The following is a 27,420-nucleotide window of genomic DNA, read 5'->3' on the forward strand; positions in this document are numbered from 1 at the left end:
CTGACACAAGCATGTTTTAACCAATCAGAGGCGGCTGCGCCCGTATGTCACCCGATGGATTGCTTTGTGAGTGGAAGCATTAACGGTAATGGACTGTGTATTGTGAAAGCTCAAGAAACCTTTATCAAAAGTTCAAACACTGCATCATCTGGCATCTTTAAAGGAAATTCATTTCCATGACCTCAGTGAAAAGTGACCAAAACATGACACACTGACAAAGTCGCCACATAGTGGTGAAATCTTGAGAGATCCAAATAAGTCAAATAATTTGAATCATCAATATTAAGGAGGTTTGTAACGAGCATTGTATTTTATTAAAGGCACATCAGTTAGAAAGAACACACTAGTTGCGCTGGACATATACATTCATTGTCAATTACCTTTTACTTCCACTAAATCAAGAATAATCTTAAATACCTTGTCAATTGTATAAATAAGAAGATACAAATGATCCAATACCTCAGTTTTAGAATCGCTACCACTAACGCATCACATTTCACAGCAATATTAAATACCCTTCCAATTATCCCAAAGGATTTCATTTTCCAGTGTATGGGAATCGTTTGTATTGTTATTTTTAAGAAGTTCGTAGGATGCAAACACGTAGGAGCCTTTGTGCCACACATCACCGGTTGCTTGTTTTTTCCAGATATGGATTTGGCAGAAATCTGTGGAACCTTCTCATCACATGCTGTGTAGCCCTCTGGGAATTAGTACAGTGTGAAAAGTATTACCAACCGCTTGCTAGCTGTGACACCGTAAATATCCGGGTCAGGGAAAGGTCACTTCCTGTTATGATTACGATCCCACGCGGCGGTGACAGGTCAACACGCACAATTCATCGTTCAGCGGTGTGTGTGTGTCAGCAGCTTGCATGGTTGTTGGTGATGTCCCGCTAGCTTAGCGGTTAGCTTGGTTTAGCACATAGAGGGTAATTATTGTTTTCGAACCAGGACACGAGCGGTACCTGAGCCGCGCACGGTTCCCATGGGAGACACCAGATGGACCAACCTACCAGTACTGTGGAGACGTAGTAGGACAAGGACACTAAAAACATTTCCAAGGACCTTAAAGTGGATTATATATTTTTACCGTATTTTTCTCCCCTCGTGTGATGAACCGGATGGACTTAAGAGTTCATTCAGCAGTCAGGGGTGGATATACAAAGGTCTGTGATTATTAGTGGTGTAACAAATACAGGAGCTGATGACGACATTTGACTGTCTAAAGCGATATGAGTCGATCAAGAAAATAACCACAATTGATGATGCCACCAGTGTATATGAGAAAAACCAGATCGTCGAGTTCATCTGTGGCCGCTTTACAGCTGCTGTTGCCATATTCGCACCCCTCACAAGACGAGCCAAGACTTAATTTTTGCACGAACGCGCTAAATGATGAGTACAGCGCTGCAGTTGGTCGTAGCTGCACAACAAACTACCTCAATGAGTTAAAACGAAGAGCTCAGGATAGTGGAAAAAGCTTCGAAGGAATATTAAAGGACACAATGAGTACCGGAATACTGCACAGACATTTAGTCGCTGTTAAGTCACTGACTCTGGACCCTCTGTCTCCTCTTTGCCTCGGCCCCTTCCAGGTCCTTCACGCAGGCCACTAGGAAGCTGCGGCACTTGAGAGCGTACTGCTCGGGAAAGTCCCGGAAGTGGCCGACGTGGGGACTGGAGACGAAGTCGAACCCGTCGGCCCGGGCGCCCTTCTGCTTCAGGGCGTCCACGAAGAGCTCCACGTCCCGGTGCCTGATCACCTGGTCGGCCCTGGAGTACAGGTACAAGTGAGGCCAGACGGGCGGGCGGTCCCGCACCGCGTCGTAGTGGTTCTTGTGGAAGTACTTGGTCAAAGGGTACAGCACCACCCGCAGCAGGAACACGGTCACCGCGAAGAGGGCTAGGAGGACGTACCGAAGACAGGGAGTTATTTTGGGGCCCAGGGTGGCCCCAAGGGCACGCAGGGCCCCGCGGACGTTCCCGCTACCCGGGGCGCTGTCCACCAGGGCCCCGATCACGCACAAGGAACTGAACTGTTTGTCGTTGTGCAGCAGCTCGATGATGTAACGGTACAGCATGAAGCCGCCGTTGCTGAAGACGTGAAAGAAAACGGGGCTGTTTTCCACCTCGTAGTCGTAGAGGACCTCCAGCAGCTTGAGGGCCGTGTTGCTCAGCTCCTTGTAACCAAAGGACTCGGAGATGAACACCGTCTTCAGGGGAGCCGTGTAGCGGAGCGTGACACATCCCTGAAGGACACAAAAGGAGATAAAGAACTGGAGATGTCAGACAGACAGACAGAAGGACAAAAACATCAGACACGCGAGCTCTTCTCACCTGCTCGTTGTAGATGGAGCTGTATTTGGACAGGTGCTTGTCTTTGCAGCCAGCCCAGCCCAGCAGAATCACAACCGGCTCCTTTGTCCCCTGCCAGTGCCTCTCTGCAAACGAGAAACACGAGATAAAAATGCGCGTCGTCAAAGCTGGTGGACGCAGCTAGCGTGCTAAGCTAACGGCCGGCGGGATTAACGTTAATTTGACGTTTTCTTTTCTGCCTCGTTAAAATACGCGCAGCGCAGCAGAATCACAACCGGCTCCTTTGTCCCCTGCCAGTGTCTCTCTGCAAACGAGAAACACGATGAAACTGCGCGTCGTTAAAGCTGCGTCCCCGCAGAGCTGCGCTGGACGCAGCTAGCGTGCTAAACTAACGGCCGCCGGCGGCCTTAACGTTAATTTAACGTTTCATTTTCTGCCTCGTTCAAATACGCGAACAGCACAATGAAAGGATGCTCACCCGATGTGCTCGCATCTGGAAACACCAGGTTGTAGTCCAGTCCGTCGTCGGCCATTCCTGCACGCGAGAGAATCAACTGCGTCGGTCAGCGGATAACGTCCGGTTCATTTGGGTGTTTTAAACCGGTAGAAACGCAACAGCGCAGGACCGGCTACTGACATGTAACACGCGCACAGAGAGGGTCGGCGGACCGTCACTACGCAACAGTCCGCTTCCCCCGGTGGAGCGTTTCTTCTTCTGCGTGCGGCTGAACGGCAGTTAGCATCCAGCCAATGTCGCAATGCCGCCCCCTGTGGACAGCAGTGGTATGGCGGTCAAATCGCTCAACTTCTGCATCAATGCCTCCAAAAATAGTGTTACTTAAGGTAACTTTTGGAAATATTATGACGATATACATTAAGTATTGTCTTTTATTTGAATTCCCACTGTAATGAATAGTAAACATAGAACTGTTTCATATATTTAACTGTTAATATGCACTGAATATTTGCACCAGTTAAGCAACCCGAGATAGTTTCTGTTAATATCTCTGCATTATTTATTGTGAATTTCATCCGTCTACCGTTTTGCCTCATTTATTACCAAATAGTACCAGGTCAGGCCATAAGCCACCCTTTGTATAATGCTTTATTTATTTATAACCTGTATATAATGTTATTTATTATGCTACTTTCTGTTTTTTGGTTGGATGCCAAACAAGTACTTCCACAAGAACCACTACGACGCGGTGCGGGACCGGCTGTCCGTCTGGCCTCACCTGTACCTGTACTCTAGGGCCGACCCGGTGCACCGGGACGCGGAGCTCTTCGTGGACGCGCTGAAGCAGAAGGGCGCCCTGGCCGACAGCTTTCTACATGCACGCACCTTGTGTGACTGATTTCTTTAATATCCATTTAATACCTGCAGCTCAACGATTAGAGAGAAGATCTTAGTGGTAAAATTGGTTAAATCCAGCCAGGTCTGTTTTAGCTTTTATGGGGCCTGAAAGAGAAAATGGAGGAAACATGAGCTATACTGTGAAGTTTTCTAGAGCAAGTACTTTACTTTATATGGATTTACATCTGAAATATTACTTTTCAGTTCTCACAATCTGTTTTTCCAATGGTTCACATTGCTCTCATACTTTCAACGTGAGTCTGGTGACATTTCTTTCTCCCATTGTTAGCAAATACCATTTAAAGCCCTAAACCAACAAATAACAAATCCAAATCAAGAAGTGTTCTGGAGTGTATCAGCACGTAATGTATTCCTCTCTACCTGCTGTATAACTATTAAACACATTGTGATCAGCACACTGTTGATCTGGGGCACATATTCCTTTACTACAATAAACTCTTTTCTATTTTAACTTTATCCCACCAACCCCCTACTGCTGCCACGAGAGCCCCAAATGTGTATTAATTCACTACTGAACTAGCAACCAAAGACATTTAGAAATTATTGCTTAAAAGTACAGCTAAGCGGGGTGCTTTAGAATTCTGAATATGAATAAATATTTTGTATGTAACCTTCTCTTTTCGAAAATATTAGGCCTTCAGTAGCAAGTTGTTTTGGAGCTGAGAGCCTCAGACAGACTGAGACAGTTTCAAAGTATTAAGTGATCTTTTCTGACGGGTTTGATGACAATATAAAAAAGATCGAATTTTACAAAAAATGTTTTATTCAATGCATATCCTGAAAACTTGAAGTCTGCTCTGCAGAGTGAATGTTGCATGTTTCTTCACAACAGCTGGCTTTGATACACATCTCTGGAGTCTAAACTACAACACTGTAAGTTTTTAAAGTGAGATTAAACTTCCTAAATGAAGCATTTTTATCCAAAATTCAGTGACATTTACCTGCATAAAAACTATATTACAGCTAACCATTTCTCACTCTAGATTTCAATGATGTTTAAAAAAGCATGGAACTATAAAAAACAACTAAAAGAATTCTAAAGCTATGGAAGGCATTTGAAAATGATTAGCAAATATGTAAAGAATAACCACAGAAGCCCTGAGAAGCAAGTGAGTAAAAATTAATGATGTTGATCCATTTTCTAAGTCTGATTAAAGTAACATGTGTTTGTAAATTGAGAAAAGGTTTAGCAGGATAATCTATTAAAATTCCATTAAGTTATTTTTTCTTGTCTGTGAGAATTATTAATTTAATTTAAAAAATAGTGGGCCAGCAAAAAATAGTGGGGATCCTTTTTCATGATTAAGTCGTTTCTCGTATTTTCATCATTTTATCCAGGTGAGGCTGAAGCGCACCACTGTCCAACCAAGACATTTTCAATTGACGTGAATTGCTAACACACAACTTGTGTTGCGCATTCACTTGGTAAATGGATTTAACCTTCACTTACCTCTCAGGGCTTCTGTACATAACACATTTATGGTTGTCTGTTCATCATTGAGCTCTGCTCAGATCCCCCTATGACACTACCTGATATCCCGAGTCATCTTTCACTTCAACAACACGTACTGTACATCCCAATGTCCTGCGTGGTGATATGCTGTGCTGTTGCATGTTCACAGTGAATAAGGAATCACTCTAGACTGTGGTAAAGTGAAAGCAACTGAAATGTGTTCATTTCTTTTCTGCTCGAGTGTCGGCGCCTGCTTTCACTATGTGAGCGTGTGTGTATTTTATCTGCACCTCCTAACAAAAGTGCCTTTTGTCTGTGTACTTGGGTGTAATTTCCATGCAGCGGACGTGTCATCATGGTGTGTGTATGTGCCTGCAAGTGTGTGTGTGTGTGTGTGTGTGTGTGTGTGTGTGTGTGTGTGAGTCCTCCGTGTCCTCAGGTCCTCCTCTGATGCGTGTTGCCCACGTATGTGTTCTCTATGCACAGCACGATGTAGTGGTTCGAGCAGGAGCGGGTGTGCTGTCCTAACAGACGTCCCGTCTGCAGCAGCGCCGCCTGGCCCGTCACCGCCATGTCGGCCGTCCTCCACGCCTCGCAGTAGTTAGTGGTCAGACGGATGCCCACCGCGTTGGAGCCGTGCCACACCAGCTTCTCAGGCCTGGAGGTCAGAGGGAGAGGGACACACAGAGTGGAGGTCACATGGGCTGCTGCTATGCTGAAGATAAAAGAGCGGTGTTTACAGATTCCCCCTAGTGGGTAAATTAATGCGGGTTAGGTAACTGGAAACTCTAATATGCACAAGGGTGTTTTGAGTCTTTTAAAGGCCGTTAACTGAGGCCACTAGAGGCCAACCCATACTACTGTTATCAAGACCCCAGAGAGGGAGAGCGAGGGAGAGAGAGAGCATCATCTCGCAACTGTGGCTGAGTGGAGACTAACAAAGAGATACACAAGAACTACAAATTTGCTTCCTATGCATTAGTTTGATCACAAAAAGATAAAGAATATTTGCGAGAGCTGTGATAAAGCTTTACATCACCTACACAGTCTGCCTTTCCGTATGTTTTAGCACCTCATCCCCCCATTTCCTGTCCAGTCTTCATTGGCTCTGATCAGATAAAGGCAGATGCCCCAAAATACCTCAGCTATTGTCAATGTAATTGCTTTCCATTTCAATGTCCACTTTAACACGAGTTCTATCAGTAGTAAAATATTCCTTTTCTCATGAAACCATCAAGATGCTTGGCTTTCATCTCCCACCACGCAAACCATTTCCCTTACTTGCTCACGGAGCACACAACGACACTCTCACTCACCATGCGGGGTCAGACAGCACATCGCGTCCGTCAAAGGAGTAGATGGCTGTGGATGGGTTAAACGTTCCTCCATTCCCGGAGAAGATGGACATCCAGCTACTGAACAAAACTTCACCCTGAGGAGAACAGGACAGGTTTATGATATAGATTTTTTTAGGTGGCTGAAATACATTTACACATCGCTCTAAACCGGGATACAGTGTAGAAAATGGAATAAATATAAATTTGGGCGGAGGTACTTGCCCTCAATATCTTGCCCATAAAGTTTGTGCAACTTCTTTTTTTTATAAAGAATCCTAAATATTCTTTTCAGTTCAACAGGAACCAGAAACATTTTTTGCCAACGTATGGTAGATATACAAGGAATTTGACATGGCGGGTGACGCATAGCATTGGACAATAAGACAATGGACAACAAGACAAATAACACGGTAGAGTACGGTAGAGTATAGAAGAATATAAACTATATAAAATTAAAATAAGGTTCTATCGCTAGTTAATGCAAACTACTAAAATGGTCTAAAATGCATGACAATCATACCTGAAAAACAGAAAAAGCACCAGAGAAACACTTCATCAACCTGCTTTCATTTGTCTCGTATCTTGTATTGAAGGACGTTGGAAATGTAAACGGAAATCTCTCCTCACCCTGAGGTTCACCACCGGCATGTCGGTGCGGTCCGCCTTCCTCACGATCGTTGCCAAGTCCTGGAGGTGCGAGGACAGGAAGGCCCTGTAGGTGGTGGTCAGCCCCATGGAGCGGGCCTGCTGGTAGCACTGGAAGTCTGCCCCCCGGATGCCACGCATGTCCCCCTTCAGAGGGGAGTTTAGGGCTACCAGGTGGAGCTGGGAAAGAGAGACATACAGATGAGGAAACCTAGAAAAAGAGAAAACATACTTGGCCAAATCCAACACGGTGCTTGGTCTTATGCACGTGTGTTGATAGGTGTGTGTGTGTAAGTTTGCAAATGTGTTTGTAACACTCACCCCGGGTACATCGTTGAAGGTCTGTGGTAGTACGTTATAGATGGGCTGATATCCTCTACTGCCCTCTTGAAGCTCCTATTCGTCACAAACAATCATCAGAGGTTGTTTTTTAGTTTTAAATGTAAAAGATAGAATGTTTAAACGACAAATACAGCTAAATATAATGCAACCACCTGCCAAAGCCCTCTCCAATGTGCTCAAATAAATAGCACATTTCACAATGTGTGGGAGTTTCAAGCAGAAAATTTGTATATGACATTACACCTTGAGTGTTATTTTTTTTAACCATTCAATGAAACGCTCACTGCAAGGTTGGTTGAGCTGTGTCTGAATGCGAGCTTAGGTTTGGTTCTATGAGAAACATGAATGCACTCTTGATAAACAAGCTACTCTAAGGCGGAGCATTTTCACATTACATTATGTGAGTTGCTGTGACTGCCGTTTTGCAAAGTAGCCCGTTTAATGGATGTCTACTAAATCAGGGGACGTTTTTCAGGCCAAGGACCCCCAAACTGATGGCGGGATGGAGCTGGGACCCCCTATTCTACGGAGTTTGGTCCGCCATCTTTTATTTTGAGCTTTGCGGTCTTTAGACGTGAGCATAAACGCGATCTGATTGGCTGGTGCCTGTGATATCGTATTTGCATGATGAATGAACCAGTACCCAACTTGAGAGAGCTCCTGTGGGAAGCTCATTGTGTGTGTTGCGGACTGAAAAATAATGTCTCCTCCATCAATTTATCCGTTCGCTACAATATGTTGGATTCATGTTAATGTGTATTTAAAGACAATAAAAGAAAAAAAAAACGTGACCCCCCTGCAGTACCTCCGTGGACCCCCCGTTGAAGACCTCTGTACTAAATTATTCGTCAAACATTGAAAACAATCATTTCTGTCTACAACTGGCACACAACCTGATAGCATTTGACCACAAGTGAATCCAAAAAAAGTTCCCAAAATTGACGTTAAAAAAGTGTCATTCACGGAAATGTGTGTCTACCTGGCTGTGGCTCTGAGTCTTGGGCGGTCTACTCCAAGCTCCAGTTCTGCTGAGAGACTGAGACACGGCTGAGGTGGAAGGTCCAGATTGGATCAAATCCCCGAGCTGAAGGAGGGACACACATACAAAATGCAGTTAAAAGCTACACACAGTAAGACACTTTTCTTAATTGGCCACACACAAATACACACCTGAATGTTACGCCAGCCGTTGCGTGCTTTGATGTACAGCTCTCCTCCCTTCTCAGACACGTAGACCAAGGTTCCCTCTGCGGCCCGGTGAGTCTCTCTGCTCAGAGCGTGGCTCGTCTTATAGATAGTCACCTGACACAGACCAAGTTTTTCTTAATCTCTCCCTTTACAGATACATTTTTTACTGGACGCTCACAACAGGGGCTCAATACAAAGCCAAATCATGAACAAATAGACGTAGACTGTAACAAATTCATGCAAATTTCTGTTGGATTTTTAACAGTATCTTGCATTATTTCATAATAACTGTTAATAACTAAATAACGACATGTTCATCCCGTTCATGGAAATTAACAGTCAATGCCGTAATTTAACAGTTAGTGCCTTCAATTAACAATAACAGTGGACTTCTGTAATTTACCAGCATTATACAGTACCTCCAGACTTTTGGGGGGGCGGGTGGGGCTGTAATAATAGGGGAAACACTGAAGCTAACAAGCCTCTCTCCTTTCTGTCACTTCTTGTTGTCTCATCTTTGTACCTTAATTCCCATCGGTATAATATAGGTAGACAAGACAGTCCCGGAGAAGTAAAAGTGCCTTGCTCAATAGAGGGTATCTTACAGGGTTTGCATATCCCGGAGATCCGGGTGGGCCGGGGGGACCAGGAGGACCAGGGACGCTGACCCCTGAGAACGAATCATTCGAAAACGAAAATCATTCATCAGACAAATCAAACTTGGTCCATACGTTGCATTGCTATAAGTGCTATAAGCACTTCACATACCTGGTGCAGTTGCCATTCCTCGGGGTCCAGCAGGGCCGGGGGGGCCACGGGGACCGGGTTGTCCGTACCCGGGGGCCCCAGGTTGACCCACAGGACCAACAGGTCCTGAAGGGCCAATGATGGATTCACCTTTTGGACCCTACAGGAATATACAGACAGACTGATTCATCTGACAATCCCTGCGCACATTTTAAAGAGATACTTCCGTCAGCTGAACTATTTCACTGTGTGGTGCACGCTAACTCAAAGATATTCAACAGCAACAAACTCATGACAAGAGCAGAATTTAGAAATCGTCTGGAATCAGACACATTCATTACATTCAATCATTTCAATACCTGAACACATAATGATTGGAGTTGTATTTAAGTAGATCTTACCACAAGTCCTGACCTCCCAGGCAGTCCTGGGGGACCAGGCACACCGTCGTCACCCTTTTCTCCCTTCTGACCGTGGTATCCCTGATCACCTCTAGCACCCTGAGAGATTCACAGAAACAAAGAAACAGACTGAAGAAGTTCAGAGAGCTGATACCATTGACTCCGTGGTTTGAGTTATTTTCTCTACTCAAATCCTTTACTGTTTTGTTAGTGAATACATGTCTTTGATCTAGGACTGGGGGGCTTTGTCATTTGTAGTTTTTTCTGAGCCTGCTTTCGACCAACGGCGTAGGAGGAATCAGTACTTACCACAAGTCCGTCTGGAATCTCGGGCGCTGTGGATGAAAATTCATAAGGCGTATATGATGCACGTTCCAGCAGTTATTTATTTTACAGCAGTTTTTTTTTTTCCCACTGCTTCCTCACAAAGTGTTATGTAAGAGAGAAAGTCAATGGCAGTCAATGAGATGTCTCACCAGGTGTGCCTGGCTCTCCAGGTATTCCCTCATCTCCTTTATCTCCTTTAGCTCTGACTGAATCTCCCGTTGTCACTGCTTCCTATACACAAACACACACACACACACACACACGACCCATACACACACTATCAATACATGGATACCAGCCCGTTGGTGATAGAAGGCGCTTGCATGTGCACATGTAGACAATCTACAGATGGTTGAACACGTAGCCTGAAACGATTTTTTCAAAGCTGTAAAGAATGTTAAAAACTGTAAAACTGGTTATAAAAAAAGGCGAATGAGAAAAAAACACCTGTTAAATACAAGCAATGCATGCTTGAGACAGCAGCGCGTACAGCCCTCTCCTGTCTCTGGTTGTTATAATACAAAGACTTGGGGAACACGGTTAAAACTAGTGTTTTTTAAGAAACAGATCCGCGTCAAAATATGACGGAATTCATAAACCTGAAGTTCCTGAATTTTCATTCCAATGTGTTTTTCCACTAAGTTACTGTGAATGACTTCCTAGAGGCTCATGTCCCACGCCTTCATCGCCACTGCTTTCAATGATGCCATGAGCCCAAACGTCAGGTTGGAAGCCGAAGGAAATAGCATTAAAGAAGTTGTAAAAAGACATTCCAATGGACGCAATCTGCTGCCTACAAAGACCAAAGATAGTCTTTTCATCAGCATGAAAATGAATATAAACCGGAATAAAATCATTTAATATGTATTCATGAATTTATAATTTGGAGTAGTTATCTTGATGCACCCATTGGTTTGTGGACTGTGGATTTGAATGCGGTGGTGACGCAGTGACGTCATATGCTGCTCTGGCTGCGGTTGCAACCTGTCAATCACACACATTTATGTTCTATTTTACTCTGGTTGGACCTTAATGAATTCTAGTTGGAATTAATGAACATCATGCTGTATTGAAGAAGACTTGCGATTAGGACTATAAGCTCATGTTTACAAAGTTTACTGAGAGTATGAATCAAGTGAGTAGTAGACTTTTTCTCATAAGGGTGCCGCATGGTCCAAATTTATAGTAGAGTTATTACATTAAGCCCCATATTTCAAGTCTCTAAAATTACTTAATAAATTGATACAAAACTATGATGTGTATCTAATAAGAGGGCTGCATACGAACTAAAACAATCCACGGATAACACGTTGCTTGAGAGTTTGACTAATTAGCCAACCAATGATATTTGTGGATCAAATGTCCACTAACTTTTCATTGGTGCAGATTGTGACGTCCCTGTGGACAAACACGCTGGTGTCTCCATACAGGCCATTTAAAAAACAGCCTTCTAAGACAGTCGTCCTGTCGAAGGCGACAGCAAAGCCGGATCAGAGTCCTTCCGCAGTGGGCTGGTAACTGCCCAGGGACAACTCAGGAGGGGGAAACGGGGTAAAATTCAAGCTGTGTACAGTAAGGATGGTACCCCGTTGACCGCAACTGAGGAGGTTATCGGGCGGTGGAAGGAACACTTCCACAACCCTCTTTGGTAGAGGCGTAGGAGGGATCATCGCTAATTTGCCTGGTGGAGGTCAATGATGGATGACACACCTCTTCAATTTTGCATGAAGTCTGGGGCAGTGCCAAAAAGATGGCAGACCGGGGTGGTGGTACCTCTCTTCAAAAAGGGGGACCAGAGAGTGTGTGCCAATTACAGGGGTGTCACACAGCCTCCCCGGTAAAGTCTACTCCAAGGTGCTGGAAAGGAGGGTTCGGCCGATTCAAGGATTGAAGAGGAACAATGCGTTTTTTGTCCTGGTCGTGGAACGACGGACCAGCTCTTTACTCTTTCAAGAATCATGGAGTATGCCCATCCAGTCTACATGTGTTTTGTGGACCTGGAGCAGGCGTGTGAATGGGTCCCCCGAGAGATAATGTGAAGGTGCTGCGGGAGTATGGGGTGAGGGGGTCCCTATTTTGGGCCATCCAATCCCTGTACTCCCAAAGCGAGAGCTGTGTTCAGGGGTTGGCCTCCGTCAGGTCTGCGCCTTCTTCTTTGTTTGTGGTTGTATGACAGGGTATCGAGGCGTAGTCGGGGAGAGGAGGGTCTACAGTTCCAGGGGCTGCGGATTTCATCGCTGCTTTTTGCAGATGATGTGGTCCTGATGGCATCTTCTGTCTGTGACCTCCAACTCTCACTGGAGCGGTTTGCAACCAAGTGGGAAGCGGTTTGGATGAGGATTAGGATGAGGAAACCGATGGATTTCCTACTCCGGGTAGAGAATGTGTCCTTACCCGACGTGAAGGAGTTCCAGTACCTCTGGGTCTTGTGTGAGGGGAAGATGGAGAATGAGTTTGGCCGGAGAATCGGATCTCGATCTACCGCTCAATCTTCGTTCCGACACTAACCCATAGTCATGAAGGATGGGTCATGACCCAAAGAACTGGTACAAGCGGCTGAAATGGGTTTCCTCAGGAGAGTGGCTGGCATCTCCCTTAGAGATAGGGTGAAAAGCTCAGCCATTCTTGAGGAGCTCGGAGTAGAGCCGCTGCTCCTTTGCATTGAAAGGAGTCAGTTGAGGTGGTTTGGGCATGTGGTAAGGATGCCCCCTAGGCACCTCCCTTGGAAGCTGTTCCAGGCATGGACAGCTGGGAAGAGGCCCCGGGGAACACCCAGGACTAGGTGGAGAGATTATATCTCCACACTGCCTGGGAATGCCTTGGGATCTCCCAGTCAGAGCTGGTAGATGTGGCCTGGGAAAGGGAAGAATAGTGTCCCCTGCTGGAGCTGTTGCCCCCTCGACACGACCCCGGATAAGCGGTTGAAGATGGATGGATGGAGCCAAGCAGAAACTGCAGTGTCTCCAGAGACCTGTGAGCACTTCAAGCACACTGTTTTCAAAGCACCAGGACAATAGACAAACATTTTGATCTAAAGGATGAATGGCAGGCCAGAGTTGGATATGTATCACTTAGGATACAATCAATTGGATTGAAGCTTCTCCTTAGTGTGACAGAGTGGCTCAGTCCACTTCAATTTACCTGTCTAGTGGGTTGGTCTAACTCAGGTGGCTTGCCACCTATGCACCTCCAATCACGGTGGGATACCCAGCTGCAAACAATTATTCCCCGTCGTTGTGATCACAGGGCGGGGCTCTCCCCTGGAGAGTATATGTTTCAGTACACCTACCTGTGGTGGGTCTTCCTCTCCGCTTCTCGGGGGTATAATGGTTGCTTGGGGGCTCCTGTGAGACTCACCTGGTCGTGGCATTCGTGGGCTTTGGGTAAGTTAGGGTAATATCATTTGTTGGGCATTGTTTGGTGGTAGCTGATGCGCCTGTCTGCATAGTCAGCCGTGGTTTGGAGGTTGCGGCTGAGGGAGCGTGCCTGCAGGAAGCTGGTGTGGCAACTTCCCATTCTGTGCCATCAACGGTACTCACCAGCTTGTCGGCTGAGTTGGCTTGAAAGAGCGTGGTTCTCCAGCCTGGTGTATTCAAGTGTGACACCATATCCCGACGGTAGGCTGTCTCATCTGTACTGTGATTGCAGTTGCTCTGGCCAGCTGTTTTAAGCGATGTGTTAATTTGCAGCCAAGCGGCACTGGCCTGATGCACGGCTGACCAGCGGATCACCTGCGGAGGCAAGCCCCACAAGATATTGCGGAAACCCCCCTCCACTGCTGTTCTGTCGGAACTCGTTTTGTGAATTAATCATTCTTTTCTTTGTTTTTGTTTGAGTGTGTGGGCCCCGTGGCCGATATTTTGTGTTTATTAATTGTTTTCTTTCTTTATTTAAGGAACAGGAGTTTCTTGGGCTGCTGGTAAGAGTGGTTGACTGAGCCTGGTGGTGGCGGTCCCCTTCGTTTGATTGATATTACTTCATCATATATTCAGCTGTGTGGTTTTCTTTTATTTTGTTTGGTTTTCTTTGCTGTGACATTAGGGACCGTCCACCCCCACCTTTTTCTCAGAAGTCATCTCTGCCAGCGAGCCCTCAGTCTTCTGTCCCCTTTTCCTGGTTTGATTTATTTCTTTTTGTAACATGGATGACTTTTAAGCATTTTTCATTGTTTTGGTCTAATCGTGTATCAATTTATAGACCATATCACTAGTCTCGAGACTGTCTTTTAAGAACGATGTACTCATAAATAAACGTATAATTTTGTATAATGGAATCACGTCTAGTGCCGGTGTTGTTCGAATCTGTGTCCTGTTGCTGACCATAATTAGGTGCTCCATGTCATTAATTCCGGGGGTGAAATTCCCACGGTGGCGTTGCTCGTATATTAATTAAGATTATTTGGTCGTCCTCCCGACATTGCTACAAACTTGGCGTTGCTGGCAGGACAACACTTTGAGCCGGACGTGTATTCCTTTTTTTGTTGTAAATAAATATATATATTATCATTTTTATTATTATTATTATTATTTTTTTTGTTATTTGTGTGAGTGGTTGTAGAGACAGAACAGCAGTGGATTAATTTGGCTTAACTATTGGATTTCTAAAATTTGCCTAGCAGGTTCTGCTCCTGTCCCTCTCTGGTACCATGGAAGAGGAACTGCAACAGCTCAGAGACCTTGTTATACAGCTGAAGGCAGACAATGAGCAGCTGCGCCGGGAAACGGATGCTTCGCAGGCTGGCCCAAGCTCAATCACACCAACCCTTTCAGCTCCGGTGAGTGGTGCTCCCTTAGCCGAGACTAGTGCTACCATAACCGAGCGACTGGTCGTGGTGCCACGAGACCGGCGGTGTCCAATATTTAATGGAAAAACCGGTATAGGTGTGGATGACTGGGCAGAGGAAATTCAAGCCTGCATGCGCACTCGCCGCTTGACAGCTGCTGATCAGGCCCACTTCATATTTGATCATTTAGAGGGAGAGGCAAGGAACGAGATCAAATATCGTACTAGCACTGAACAAGCGGACCCGGTCCAGATTCTTGCCGTCCTGAGAGAATTGTATGGTTGCACTCGGTCATATATAGTTTTACAGCAAGCCTTCTTCGCTAGGACACAACAGCAAGGAGAAACCTTGCAGGAGTTCTCCTTGGCCCTGATGGCCCTGATGGAGCAGGTTAAGCAGAGGGCACCTGATGGTCCGCTTAATTCGGCCGTTCTTCTTCGAGACCAATTTGTGGAACATGTCCTTGACGGGGCCCTTCGTAGGGAACTGAAACAGTTGGTCCGTCGTCAGCCGTACGTCACCCTGATAGAAGTGCGTGCAGAAGCTATCCGCTGGGAACGAGAGGGACTCCCAGGTGGCGTTAGAGAGCGAAGTCATTCTCTTCCAGCCGTGTACGGTCTACAGTATGGAGTACAGAGTAGTCCTCGTCTACCGCTGGTTCCTGCAACAAGCTCAGAATTGGGAGAGCTGAAGGAACTGTTGAAACAACAGCAGCAACAACTCAACCAGCTCACCCAGACGGTGGCCTCCCTGCAGACTTCCTCTTTTCCGCCTCACCCTCGTCGTACGGGCCCTGTAATATGTCGTAGGTGTCAGCGGCCAGGCCATTTTGCCAGGGAGTGTCATAGCCGACAAGCTCCCGCTCATGCTGGTTCGGCACTTGGTTTAAGTACAAGTATGCCAAGACCTTCCGCTCCTGCTTCCCATTCGGAAAACTGAAACCCTCTGAGTTCACGAGTCACAGCTCAGGTGGGGAGTCAATCGACTCAACGGGAGAGGCCGTGGGTAAACTAGTGTCATCTTGTCCCCAACTCAATCTTTTGATGGGAGGCATTAAGGTCCCATGCTTGGTGGATACTGGATCCATGGTATCCACTATAATAGAGAGTTTCTTTTTGGCGCATTTTTCATCTTGGGGCCAGGAGCGCCTACAATCTTGTCATTGGCTTCAACTTCGAGCGGCCAATGGCTTGGCAATTCCATACATCGGCTACCTTGAGCTGGATGTGACGTTGTGTGACCAGGTGTTTCAGGGTTGCGGGATACTGGTGGTGCGAGACCCTCCTGGGGGGTCGTCTTCAGTCCCCGGAATCCTGGGGATGAACGTCATCCGACGCTGTTACCAAGAGCTCTTTGGAGCACATGGCACTGGGCTCTTCACGTTGCCGGTAGTTAACCAGGCCCCTGTTTCAGTTCTTGAAGCCCTACAGCAATGCCACCAGTCAACCACCCAACAATCCAGGGACCTCTCTGGAATGGTGAGAGTTCGAGGCCCACAGGCAGTACGCCTGCCTGGTGGGGTCATGCAGTTCATCGCGAGCACCTGTCCAGAACAGCCCTCCAGTCCAGTGGTGCTATTTGAGCCCAGGGCATCTGGGCTTCCGGCAGGGCTCCTTGCATCCCCCTGCCTTATCAAAGTTGTCCGAGGTACAGTGTACATCCCTGTAGTTAACGTAGGGACTACTGAAGTCCTCCTCTACCCACGCACCACACTGGGCAGTCTTGGTAGTGCCAAAGTAGTCAGTTTACCCACTGGGGTTACTGAAGTGAGATCAACCATGGCTACAGTTTCCTCTTGCACGGCTGGTGGCCCTGTGCAGAGTGGTATAGAGGAGGTAGACTTAACAGCTTTGGTTGACCAAGACGAAGTTGATGCTCGGCACCTTCTGCGCCAGTATAGCTCTGTCTTTTCGGCACATGTGGGTGACTTGGGGTGCACCGAGCTTATTTCTCATAACATACCATTGCTTGACGATGTCCCGGTGCGACAACGATACAGGCGCATCCCTCCATCGGAGTATGAGGAGGCAAAGGCCCATATTAATCAACTTCTGGGGGCCAAGGTGATTAAGGAGAGCAGCAGCCCCTATGCTTCACCTATTGTTCTGGTTAGGAAAAAGGATGGCAGTCTACGCCTGTGCGTGGACTACCGGCTCCTTAATAGTAAGACCAGGAAGGATGCTTTTCCCCTCCCTCGTATAGAGGAGAGTCTTGATGCCCTCTCTGGTGCCTGTTGGTTCTCAACTTTGGATTTGGCCAGTGGGTATAACCAAGTTCCAGTGGCGGAACAGGATAAGCCTAAAACGGCCTTCTGCACACCCTTTGGCCTTTTTGAATGGAACCGGATGCCTTTTGGGCTGTGTAACGCCCCAAGTACATTTCAACGGCTAATGCAGAGGATGTTCGGAGCTCAACATTGCCAGTCCCTTCTCTTATATCTCGACGACATTGTTGTGTTCTCGTCTTCCTTCACTCAACATCTCCAACGTCTGGACGTTGTTTTGAGTCGCCTACAGAAGGAAGGATTAAAGGTCAATTTGGGGAAGTGCTCATTCTTTCAGAAAGAAGTTCGCTATCTTGGGCATGTTATTTCGGCGAATGGTGTTTCCACCGACCCGACAAAGATTGAGGCAGTGTCTAAGTGGCAGCGTCCCCGCCATGTTTCAGAGCTGCGTTCTTTTCTGGGGTTTGCAAGCTATTACAGACGCTTTGTAGAGGGATTTGCCCAGTTGGCAGCCCCTCTTCATAAGCTAGTGGCAGAAAAAGCGGGTACCAAGTCCAAACGACGCCAGAAACAAGATCTTGGTTCGGAATGGACATCTCTGTGTGATGAGAGCTTTGAGGCTTTGAAGGCCAAGTTGGTTTCAGCCCCAGTTTTGGCATATGCAGACTTTTCTTGCCCTTTTATTCTGGAGATTGACGCAAGTCACAATGGCCTAGGGGCTGTCCTGTCCCAAGAGCAAGAAGGTAGCATTAGGCCAGTGGCCTATGCCAGTCGAGGCCTTCGGCCCACTGAAAGAAATATGGACAATTATAGTTCAATGAAATTGGAGTTTCTCGCCCTGAAATGGGCTATGACCGAGAAGTTTCGGGAATACCTGTTGGGCCACAAGTGTGTTATCTTCACTGATAACAACCCGTTAAGTCACCTGCAATCTGCCAAATTGGGGGCCACAGAACATCGGTGGGCTGCACAACTGGCTGCTTTCAATTTTGAAATTAAATATCGATCTGGCCGGAGCAATAGAAATGCTGATGCACTTTCTCGGCAGTACGTTTCGGACCATGGCTTATTTGAACAGGCTCTACCAGGCACATCAGTCCCAGCTGTACTTCAGCAAGCTACTCATTCGGACTCGCTACCCTCAGCATCTCAGGCGGTGATATCTGCTCTTCCGTCCTACTCGTGTGTGGACATTCATGCGATGCAGAATGGTGATCCCCTCTTAGAGGAGGTTATGGTTTTTTGGAGGCGGCAGGTTCCACCGACCCTGGAGGAAAGGCGAGAGTTGTCCAAGCCAGCCTTGGCATTGTTGCGACAGTGGGACCGCCTGGTTGAGACAGATGGTATTCTGTACCGCAGAGTGTTCCGATCAAATGGTGGAGAAGAGAACCTCCAGCTGATCTTGCCAGCTTGTCTAAAGCAGGAGACACTGAGGCAGCTCCACCAAGCGCACGGACATCAAGGAATCGATCGAACAACTGAATTGGTTCGAGAACGGTGCTACTGGCCAGGGATGTGCTCGGACATAAAGCAGTGGGTCCAAGAATGTGAGCGGTGTCAGGTCGCAAAGGATTCTGGACCAGTCATTCACAGCTTTATGGGGCACCTGTTGGCAGCCCGTCCAAACCAGATTGTTGCCATGGACTTCACGATCTTGGAGTCTTCCAGCACTGGCATGGAAAATGTCCTCGTAATGACTGACGTGTTCAGTAAGTACACAGTGGCTGTCCCAACTCGGGATCAGCGTGCTTCCACCGCGGCTCAAGTCTTGTTGAACGAATGGTTTTTTAAGTTTGGGGTACCGAGCATCCACTCCGACCAAGGCCGCAGTTTTGAGAGTGCCTTGATACGGCAACTTTGTTGTTTGTATGGGGTAGAGAAATCCCGCACTACCCCATACCATCCTGCAGGGAACGGACAGTGTGAGCGGTTCAATCGAACCCTACACAACCTCCTGCGCACGCTTCCAGTTTCACGAAAGCATGACTGGACGTCATGTCTTCCGCAGGTCATGTTCTGTTATAACACCACGCCCCACCAGGTAACAGGGGAATCTCCGTTCTTCCTGATGTTCGGCCGCGACCCTGGGCTTCCTGTTGACTTTTTGTTGGGTCGGGTCCGCGACCCTGTACCCGGGAAAGTACAGGATTGGGTGGTCGAGCATCAGGCCAGACTTAGAATGGCTTTTGAGGGGGCGCATGATCGTCTGTTGGCAGCGGCTGGTCGCCGCAAGGAGCGGTATGACCAGCGGGTCCATGATGAACCATTGCGGGTGGGACAGCTTGTCTATATGAGAGACAACAGTGTCAGGGGCCGTCATAAAATCCACAACATTTGGAGTTCTGTGGTATATCAGGTGCTTAGAGCGCCTCATGGCGAGGGTCCGGTGTATACTATTGCACCGGTAGACAATTTGGAGAGATTGAGGAATGTGCACCGCAACATGTTGAAGGCTCAAGTGGGGCCTGCTACGGTGGCCCTTCCCGTTCCTTCACCACCGTTACCAACAGTAACGGAGGGTAACTCCTCCAGCGATGATGATCTGTGGGTCATGGTCTCTGAAACCACTGGAACCGGCTACCCAACTACTAGGGGACCCGCTGTGGCGAAGGACTTGCCTGTCCTTGATGCGCCTCTGGCAAAGGGCCCGGCCGACACACTAGTTACTTGTCCATCTCCATCAGAACCGGTCGGTGTCTGTCAACCCGCTGTTCGTCGGACTGGTCGGTCCACTGCTGGCAGGCACCCTAACGTCCATCATCTTCCACGGCCTGCTGGTTGCTTTGACAATAACCCTGTTGAACCGCCGAGGGCTGTGTCCAATGTTCAGGTGGCCTTCCATCGGCCTTGGTGTTAACCTCTAGACCTTTCCCCCCCCGTCCCGTAGGTTCATCGCCGGGGCGACGATGCAAAAGCTGGGGGTAAATGTGACAGAGTGGCTCAGTCCACTTCAATTTACCTGTCTAGTGGGTTGGTCTAACTCAGGTGGCTTGCCACCTATGCACCTCCAATCACGGTGGGATACCCAGCTGCAAACAATTATTCCCCGTCGTTGTGATCACAGGGCGGGGCTCTCCCCTGGAGAGTATATGTTTCAGTACACCTACCTGTGGTGGGTCTTCCTCTCCGCTTCTCGGGGGTATAATGGTTGCTTGGGGGCTCCTGTGAGACTCACCTGGTCGTGGCATTCGTGGGCTTTGGGTAAGTTAGGGTAATATCATTTGTTGGGCATTGTTTGGTGGTAGCTGATGCGCCTGTCTGCATAGTCAGCCGTGGTTTGGAGGTTGCGGCTGAGGGAGCGTGCCTGCAGGAAGCTGGTGTGGCAACTTCCCATTCTGTGCCATCAACGGTACTCACCAGCTTGTCGGCTGAGTTGGCTTGAAAGAGCGTGGTTCTCCAGCCTGGTGTATTCAAGTGTGACACCATATCCCGACGGTAGGCTGTCTCATCTGTACTGTGATTGCAGTTGCTCTGGCCAGCTGTTTTAAGCGATGTGTTAATTTGCAGCCAAGCGGCACTGGCCTGATGCACGGCTGACCAGCGGATCACCTGCGGAGGCAAGCCCCACAAGATATTGCGGAAACCCCCCTCCACTGCTGTTCTGTCGGAACTCGTTTTGTGAATTAATCATTCTTTTCTTTGTTTTTGTTTGAGTGTGTGGGCCCCGTGGCCGATATTTTGTGTTTATTAATTGTTTTCTTTCTTTATTTAAGGAACAGGAGTTTCTTGGGCTGCTGGTAAGAGTGGTTGACTGAGCCTGGTGGTGGCGGTCCCCTTCGTTTGATTGATATTACTTCATCATATATTCAGCTGTGTGGTTTTCTTTTATTTTGTTTGGTTTTCTTTGCTGTGACATTAGGGACCGTCCACCCCCACCTTTTTCTCAGAAGTCATCTCTGCCAGCGAGCCCTCAGTCTTCTGTCCCCTTTTCCTGGTTTGATTTATTTCTTTTTGTAACATGGATGACTTTTAAGCATTTTTCATTGTTTTGGTCTAATCGTGTATCAATTTATAGACCATATCACTAGTCTCGAGACTGTCTTTTAAGAACGATGTACTCATAAATAAACGTATAATTTTGTATAATGGAATCACGTCTAGTGCCGGTGTTGTTCGAATCTGTGTCCTGTTGCTGACCATAATTAGGTGCTCCATGTCATTAATTCCGGGGGTGAAATTCCCACGGTGGCGTTGCTCGTATATTAATTAAGATTATTTGGTCGTCCTCCCGACATTGCTACATTAGCATAACAAAAAAATAGAAAAGTAATGGTCAAGCCTCTGTAGATTCCTTTTTTTGAAATTTGCGTCAACTCCGATGATAATAGAGTAGAAGGAGAAGTATCAATAATATCCATATTCTTTGCCTCACTTTCAGGGGACCATTCAGCTCCCACTGTCCTAAGAAGACAAGTACGGTAAGGACAGACAAGGAAAGTGGAATTCAGTCTCAGAGCCCCTTTAACACCTGGCATTAACATCCCGCATGGTTGATCAGATTGGATTCAGCACATGGAAAATGTGGGTGCACTCAATTTATAGGTGGCTGTGTTTAATCCATTTCTGGCAGCTACTTATAATACATTTAGGTCCAACCACAAATACCTGTCGTGGAAATGAACTTCACTAGATACAACAGGAGTTTTAATGCGTGATGAAATGGGGGCCAGACCCAGAGACATTTAGCCATTTTACAGGATCATTAGGACAGAGGAGGGGAGGAGAGGAGAGAATGCGGGAGGGTAAAAAGGTTTGTAGCCCAGACCAGAGAGCTGCCATGCTGCTACACCAACACACCAACAGAACCAACGGATAGGTGAAACAGACCAATCAGAAACTCTGACTCAGACTTACTCGTCCCTTTTTGCAGTGCGGTCTGGGGCGCACCGGAAACACTGTCTTTAAAATTCAAAGAAGAGCGGCGTTCAAAAATGATTTATTTTCAAATTATTTGTATATTTGTCTTTTAAATATTCCAATGCAAAGTGTTGGCAACTTCAATGATTATTATCATGATGCCAGTCCACCAACTGAAAATAACAAGTTAGAGAAATGAAAAGCCACGAATGGAAACCTACTCCTTTAAGCCCAATAATTCTTCCTGGATGTCCCGGTGCGCCTGGAGGACCAGGAGGTCCCTAAGAGGGTGAGAACATTATCCCATTAGTGTCAGCGCCCAGTAAGATTTCTCATTTAGTTTCTAACCAAAGTGAAAACAACGGGTTTCAACAACAAGGACATCCAAAATGTTTTACGTCCTTTCCTTCAATTCTTACCGGTATACCAAGACAGTCTCCTTTGTCGCCTTTCCTCCCAGGCATACCAGATCGTCCCTGAACACAAAGAGCGGTATTTGTAAAAGATAAAAAGGGTTAAGTGTGTTGCCATTACCACAAATACTCATCTTACTTACAGGCTCCTATATGAATAAAGAAACATTTGATTTGAACATTTGAGTACAAAACTACTAAAAAACTTTCAGAGGTGCCGTTAAGTTTTTTGATTGATACGATCTTAGATCTTAGATACGAATTAGAGAATCATTATCACAGGTAATAAGGAGTGCGGGAGGTTCCCTACCGAAAAAATGCATATTTATGAATAGGTCAATATAAAATTAATTTAAAAGACGAGGGAATACGTTGTTTTTTTCGCTGGGCACTAAGGCAATTTTATTTGTATAGCACTAAGGAACACAAATATACAAGGAATAGATTGTACTTACTGAACGGCCAGGGAAGCCATATTCTCCCTTTTGTCCAGCTGGTCCTATTGGGCCCTGAAATAAACAGCAACACAGATTTTCATTTCAACTTATAACGACATGAATAAAGAGATTTGTGTCAAATGTCTTGTGACTAAGTCCTACTTATTAAATATGTATTCATAGATATTTATGTCTTATTGAACATTCAAACTCACCAGAGTACCGACAGGTCCAGGAAACCCACGGTCACCCTGAAAATGACCAGGAAGTGCAGTGAATTGTAAGGCGAGAATATGACAAGACACGTGGCATTATTTATATTTTTGACAGTAATACACATGTTTTCAAATGGCAGCTTGTTTCTCTGGCCTCCAAAAGAACCAAGGGAATCTTTAGAGTCTCAGATTTGATGCTCATGCAAGTCTTCAAGAGCTCCATTGTGTCACAATGCTCATTTTTTGTGACTCTTGGCGCCCCTTTGCCATCAGCCCCAACTTTTGACGTCCCCTTCACCTCAGCACTGGCTGGCTTACCCATGATAGTGTAAAGTGTAAAACCTCTGTAACTATTTTCTTTATCTGGACATTTTCTGTGATTGTTCTGATGTGTTTATATGTTACTGGTGAAGAAATAAATCAAAAAACCCTTTGAATTTTGAGAAGCACCTGAAGAAAAAGTAATTATCAGCCCTTTAATCCTATATAACACAAATCACATCTATGTGATAGCCAAGTGTGTGGACGGTAATCACGGAAAGTTTCATGTTCATAGAGTACTGAAAACGACTCTAGCTGAGGCTTTAGACAGAGAAACAACAGGAGCGCAAATCTTTCCTTAGTCAATCCGCCTATTTCAACCACTATTTTATAATTGTCTAATACTAATGGACCCGACTAACACCACACGGAAAAGAGTGGCAGCTTCCTACCCTCAAAACCTGTGAGCTGTTTCTTTTTTTTGTATGTAAGCACTGCCATGTGCACATTTCTGGACTCATTTTCATAACATATTTACTAACATGTAGGAGTTTGTAGGAGTGTTTGAAGTATTATCAAACGGATAAGTGGATATTATAGCCAAAAATCTAATGTTTTGAACAGTGTGAAGCATTCATATATTTGTACACGATATTCCTGTTGGAACTTCGATCTGGAATTTTCTGAAATTATAACAAACATATAATGCAGATATAATGTCCAGTCATTGGCTACGCGGCAAATGAACCAGAATACTTTGCAGGACATATGGACATCCGCTCTTCAAATTCTCATCTGGGTAAGTTAAGATTGATTGGAGTAAAGGGTCACTTGTCTGGTACCTTGATGCCTTTGGGTCCCTGGGGGCCTTTTGGCGCGGATAAGCGGGACCCATCAGCAGCAATGGTCACCCCCGGCTCTCCCTTCTCCCCCTGTTAGCACAAAGGTTATAATCGGTTATAATTGGTTCTAATCCTCTGTGTACCGTACATAGGTTTTTGTTGAACATACTTGTCTCAATTGTCACATGTTATAATATTTTACATTTTTGTATTACAGTCCACATTTTGTGTAGTTCTCACCTTGAAGCCTGCTGGTCCCTGGACTCCTGCAGGGCCCAGGTCTCCCTTTGGTCCCCTGGGGCCCTGGGGAGTGATTCAATTGTAGTGAATGATTTAGGAGGTTTAGTGAGTTGTTTTTTTTAAGTCAGGCAGTGTAGCTTTGAAAATGACAGAGTTAATATATACAAATAAAATATATATATATGAACACTTATTTAAAAAAATCCCGGGTCTTGCACTTATGAAGGACTACGCAGCCTAAAAGGAAAGATCACCATCCGAAGTAAAAACACACCTAACATTTTTAGCCCAAGACAGAAAAAAACAAAATTGGAGAAAAAAATATGTTACACGGCTTTAAAAGATGTGTTGCATCTTCAGTCATGAACTAAACAAACATTCATGTACACATTCAAATTGTAGGAACGCAGTCAACGTGACACAAATGCTCAGCATGGGGAAGTGTTGCAAAATGCTCTTACAGGAAATCCAGCTCTACCAGGCAACCCTTCAGGGCCCTGCAACACAAACAAACAACAAAACTACATGTCAAAACATAGCAAGCTAGAGCAGCAGTGCTGGTTTAAGGCTCTGACAAAGCCAAAGAGCAACATGCTCCCACACAGCAACACCACAAACAGCTGTAGCCGAAGCCCTTTTATAAATGCATTATTGCAACTGTAGTAAAGTATGGACTCCTTTTATTGTTTTTATATCTATGCCCCTGAATCTGATCTTTTTCCCTCTTAATGTGAAAAGTCGTGAGAGGTACATACATACATAATACAGTCATCACGTTCCTTTTGTCCTTATTAGCAGCCGGTGCCTCTTTACAGTCAAACATTTCTTTGTTTGTACCATCTTGATAGACATTATCTTTAATAGATTAGTGATACGAACCATGGGACCTGGCGCTCCTCTGATCTCTGTGAAGTTGAAGTTATCGTTGGTTACATTGAACAGCTGTAGAGGAAATAGACAGTGAGTAAATGTGGCCCCTTTCTGCAGGGTATGTTCAGAGCTTTGCAGATTTCAGTAAATAAGGTGGGCACACATACGTCTGACAGATTGAGTAACGGTCCAGGAGGTCCAGGAGCTCCTGGTGGTCCTCGAACAGTGAGTCCATCAACACCACGATCACCCTTTATGACCCCAAAAAAGTGCTTTGTTAAAAATGAAAATGTGAGTGAAAGGGTAGCTGCCCACGTTAGTTTTCATTTGGTACATAGTCATAATGAAAATATGAATCATAGCCTCTAAACAAGCGTCATACAGCATAAAAAATGTTGAAACAGGATAGGTATGATTCTACCTTGTGTCCTTGAATGCCCGTTTCTCCTTTGGCCCCCTGTTTGTAGTCAAGGAAATAAAACGTGATTTGATTTATCTGTTATTTACCATCATCCAGAACCAATAAACATATATAATGGGGATTTGACACATTATACTCGTACTGGAACTATATATTCTTTGTGAGCAGTTCAGGTGTATGAGTTTCCTATCAAACTAGAAGCTAATGATCCAAAAGCTAGCTAGCTGTCTACTACTAACATGTCAGCTAACTTTCTTGCTACAATTAGGATGTCTTGGGTGACAAATGTGATATATGAGCTAGTGTATGAATTTAAAACCTTTCTTTAGGGATAATTATACAAAATGAGGAATTATTCGGTGTAGTCCGGTAGCTTCTTAGCCTGTTTCCTAGCCAGAGAAACAGGATGAGTGAGAATCAGTTGGTATTCTAAGCTAACGCTAAACACTTATCTGAATGCACAGAAATTATGCCAATGTCCTGCTGGAAAGACAGTGGCACAAGCTTATTTTCCAAAAGGTTAGAGGAACTGAGCATATTTGAATGGGCATTATTTATGTAATTACACATTTTAACATTTAATCCCCATCATTATTCTTTACAAATGAAAAAACAATAATTTGTAAGGGCCACGAAAACTGACTGTAAAGTACACTGCAAAGCTGTCATTGTAACAATCAGTTAATCAGACAACATTTCACCATTTGTCCGCATCAGTTACATCATCCACACGTTTGCTGCAGAAACACCTGCTACTTACTCTAGCCCCTGGTAGTCCTGCAGGACCTTGACCACCCTCTGGTCCCGGGTCCCCTGGCTCACCCTACAATTCACATGCTTATTATTTTGGTCATTTCATGGTGAGTTTCAAATCAAACAACTATGTTATTGATTCATAAATGACGAGGAAGGCTTTTCAAAGGAAACCTCTCACTGAACACTAAAACCACAAAATGTCTGAGAAAATATCACCATTCCCATTGGCAGTGCCATTCAAGAGTCATCTTACTTTGACAGAGAGCCCTGGAGCACCTGTGGTTCCATCCTCACCCTACAGAAGACATGGAAGAGCATTTCCAACCACTGTATCATTAGCTAATAACTAGCTAGCATATAATGCTTACAGTTAATTCTTCATAAATAGAAATACTTATACATGTATTACCTTGGCACCCTGAGGGCCAGGTATGCCAGGGGGGCCCTGCAAAAAATGATAATAAAATGATTTGATATTTTAAATGAAACAATGTAAATCATGTATTTAAAAACACACTCTCTGGCACAAACCTGTGGGCCTCTGACTCTCATGTCACTCTTCCCGGATCCCTCCATATCCTGAAAACAATAACAAAGTCTGTGTTACACATTGTACTTACACCCTTATAATTTCAAAAATTGAAACAGCAGAAATGCTACGTGTATGCGTAGATCTGAAATTCACCTCGATAAAGAACGTGGTTGCTGGCGGGCCAGGAGGTCCCGGGGGACCTGCTGGGCCTCTCTTCCCTGGTGGACCACTGGGCCCTGGTAACCCTGGAGACCCTGCTTTACCTTCAGACCCACATTCACCCTGCAGAAATAAAAAGGAAAAACTTCCTGGTTAGCAGTAAGTTGTTGCTCTACTTAGCTAAGAACCCAAAACGAGTTTGTTCTGATGATGAAATAGAAACGTAGACATCAAGCACATGGGCAGTAGATTTATCTTGGCTTATGCTATGTTGAGC

General features: G+C 45.7%; 2 protein-coding genes and 1 long non-coding RNA gene across 18 annotated transcripts in view; 1 reads left to right on the top strand and 2 right to left on the bottom strand.

The window, feature by feature from the left end:
* Positions 1–287: 287 nt before the first annotated feature.
* tmem53 (transmembrane protein 53) lies at positions 288–3,130 on the bottom strand. The gene is made up of 3 exons (XM_040171034.2): positions 2,797–3,130; positions 2,340–2,443; positions 288–2,251 (listed from the first exon to the last, which is right to left on the bottom strand). The coding sequence occupies exons 1-3, from the start codon at positions 2,849–2,851 to the stop codon at positions 1,550–1,552; spliced, it is 861 nt and encodes a 286-aa protein (XP_040026968.1). The 5' UTR covers positions 2,852–3,130; the 3' UTR covers positions 288–1,549.
* Positions 3,131–4,438: 1,308 nt separating this feature from the next.
* The window catches only part of col15a1b (collagen, type XV, alpha 1b), a 50,459-nt gene continuing 27,477 nt past the window's right edge, over positions 4,439–27,420 (bottom strand). For 9 of the 16 annotated variants that reach the window (XM_078098727.1, XM_078098724.1, XM_078098726.1 and 6 more), the window contains 27 exons: positions 27,138–27,266; positions 26,984–27,031; positions 26,862–26,897; positions 26,706–26,747; positions 26,457–26,519; positions 25,697–25,732; positions 25,443–25,526; positions 25,285–25,347; positions 24,867–24,902; positions 24,406–24,468; positions 24,166–24,255; positions 23,063–23,098; positions 22,866–22,919; positions 22,417–22,473; positions 22,219–22,278; positions 21,995–22,039; positions 10,283–10,364; positions 10,116–10,141; positions 9,807–9,905; positions 9,427–9,565; positions 9,264–9,328; positions 8,641–8,772; positions 8,450–8,554; positions 7,450–7,524; positions 7,111–7,308; positions 6,463–6,578; positions 4,439–5,804 (listed from right to left, as the gene is read on the bottom strand). In XM_078098727.1, the coding sequence (XP_077954853.1) occupies positions 5,582–5,804; positions 6,463–6,578; positions 7,111–7,308; positions 7,450–7,524; positions 8,450–8,554; positions 8,641–8,772; positions 9,264–9,328; positions 9,427–9,565; positions 9,807–9,905; positions 10,116–10,141; positions 10,283–10,364; positions 21,995–22,039; positions 22,219–22,278; positions 22,417–22,473; positions 22,866–22,919; positions 23,063–23,098; positions 24,166–24,255; positions 24,406–24,468; positions 24,867–24,902; positions 25,285–25,347; positions 25,443–25,526; positions 25,697–25,732; positions 26,457–26,519; positions 26,706–26,747; positions 26,862–26,897; positions 26,984–27,031; positions 27,138–27,266 (2,202 nt within the window). In that variant the 3' untranslated portion in view covers positions 4,439–5,581. The remainder of the gene's footprint in view (positions 5,805–6,462; positions 6,579–7,110; positions 7,309–7,449; positions 7,525–8,449; positions 8,555–8,640; positions 8,773–9,263; positions 9,329–9,426; positions 9,566–9,806; positions 9,906–10,115; positions 10,142–10,282; positions 10,365–21,994; positions 22,040–22,218; positions 22,279–22,416; positions 22,474–22,865; positions 22,920–23,062; positions 23,099–24,165; positions 24,256–24,405; positions 24,469–24,866; positions 24,903–25,284; positions 25,348–25,442; positions 25,527–25,696; positions 25,733–26,456; positions 26,520–26,705; positions 26,748–26,861; positions 26,898–26,983; positions 27,032–27,137; positions 27,267–27,420) is intronic. The other 7 variants (XM_078098730.1, XM_078098729.1, XM_078098721.1 and 4 more) reach the window with 2 other exon arrangements.
* On the top strand, positions 13,634–14,406 carry LOC144405465 (uncharacterized). Its single transcript, XR_013467066.1, has 2 exons — positions 13,634–13,750; positions 13,823–14,406. It is a non-coding gene; the product is annotated as an uncharacterized LOC144405465 (long non-coding RNA).

Source organism: Gasterosteus aculeatus, chromosome 3 (genome assembly GCF_964276395.1).
Source record: "Gasterosteus aculeatus chromosome 3, fGasAcu3.hap1.1, whole genome shotgun sequence".
Lineage (NCBI taxonomy): Eukaryota > Metazoa > Chordata > Actinopteri > Perciformes > Gasterosteidae > Gasterosteus > Gasterosteus aculeatus.

Bases quoted from the DNA above. Each gene is read 5' to 3' on its own strand.
- tmem53 (XM_040171034.2), bottom strand. From the start codon at position 2,851: ATGGCCGACGACGGACTGGACTACAACCTGGTGTTTCCAGATGCGAGC. The intron at 2,444-2,796 runs GTGAGCATCCTT...TCTCGTTTGCAG, and splicing joins TCCAGATGCGAGCACATCGG to AGAGGCACTGGCAGGGGACA. The intron at 2,252-2,339 runs GTGAGAAGAGCT...TGTGTCCTTCAG, and splicing joins GCTCCATCTACAACGAGCAG to GGATGTGTCACGCTCCGCTA.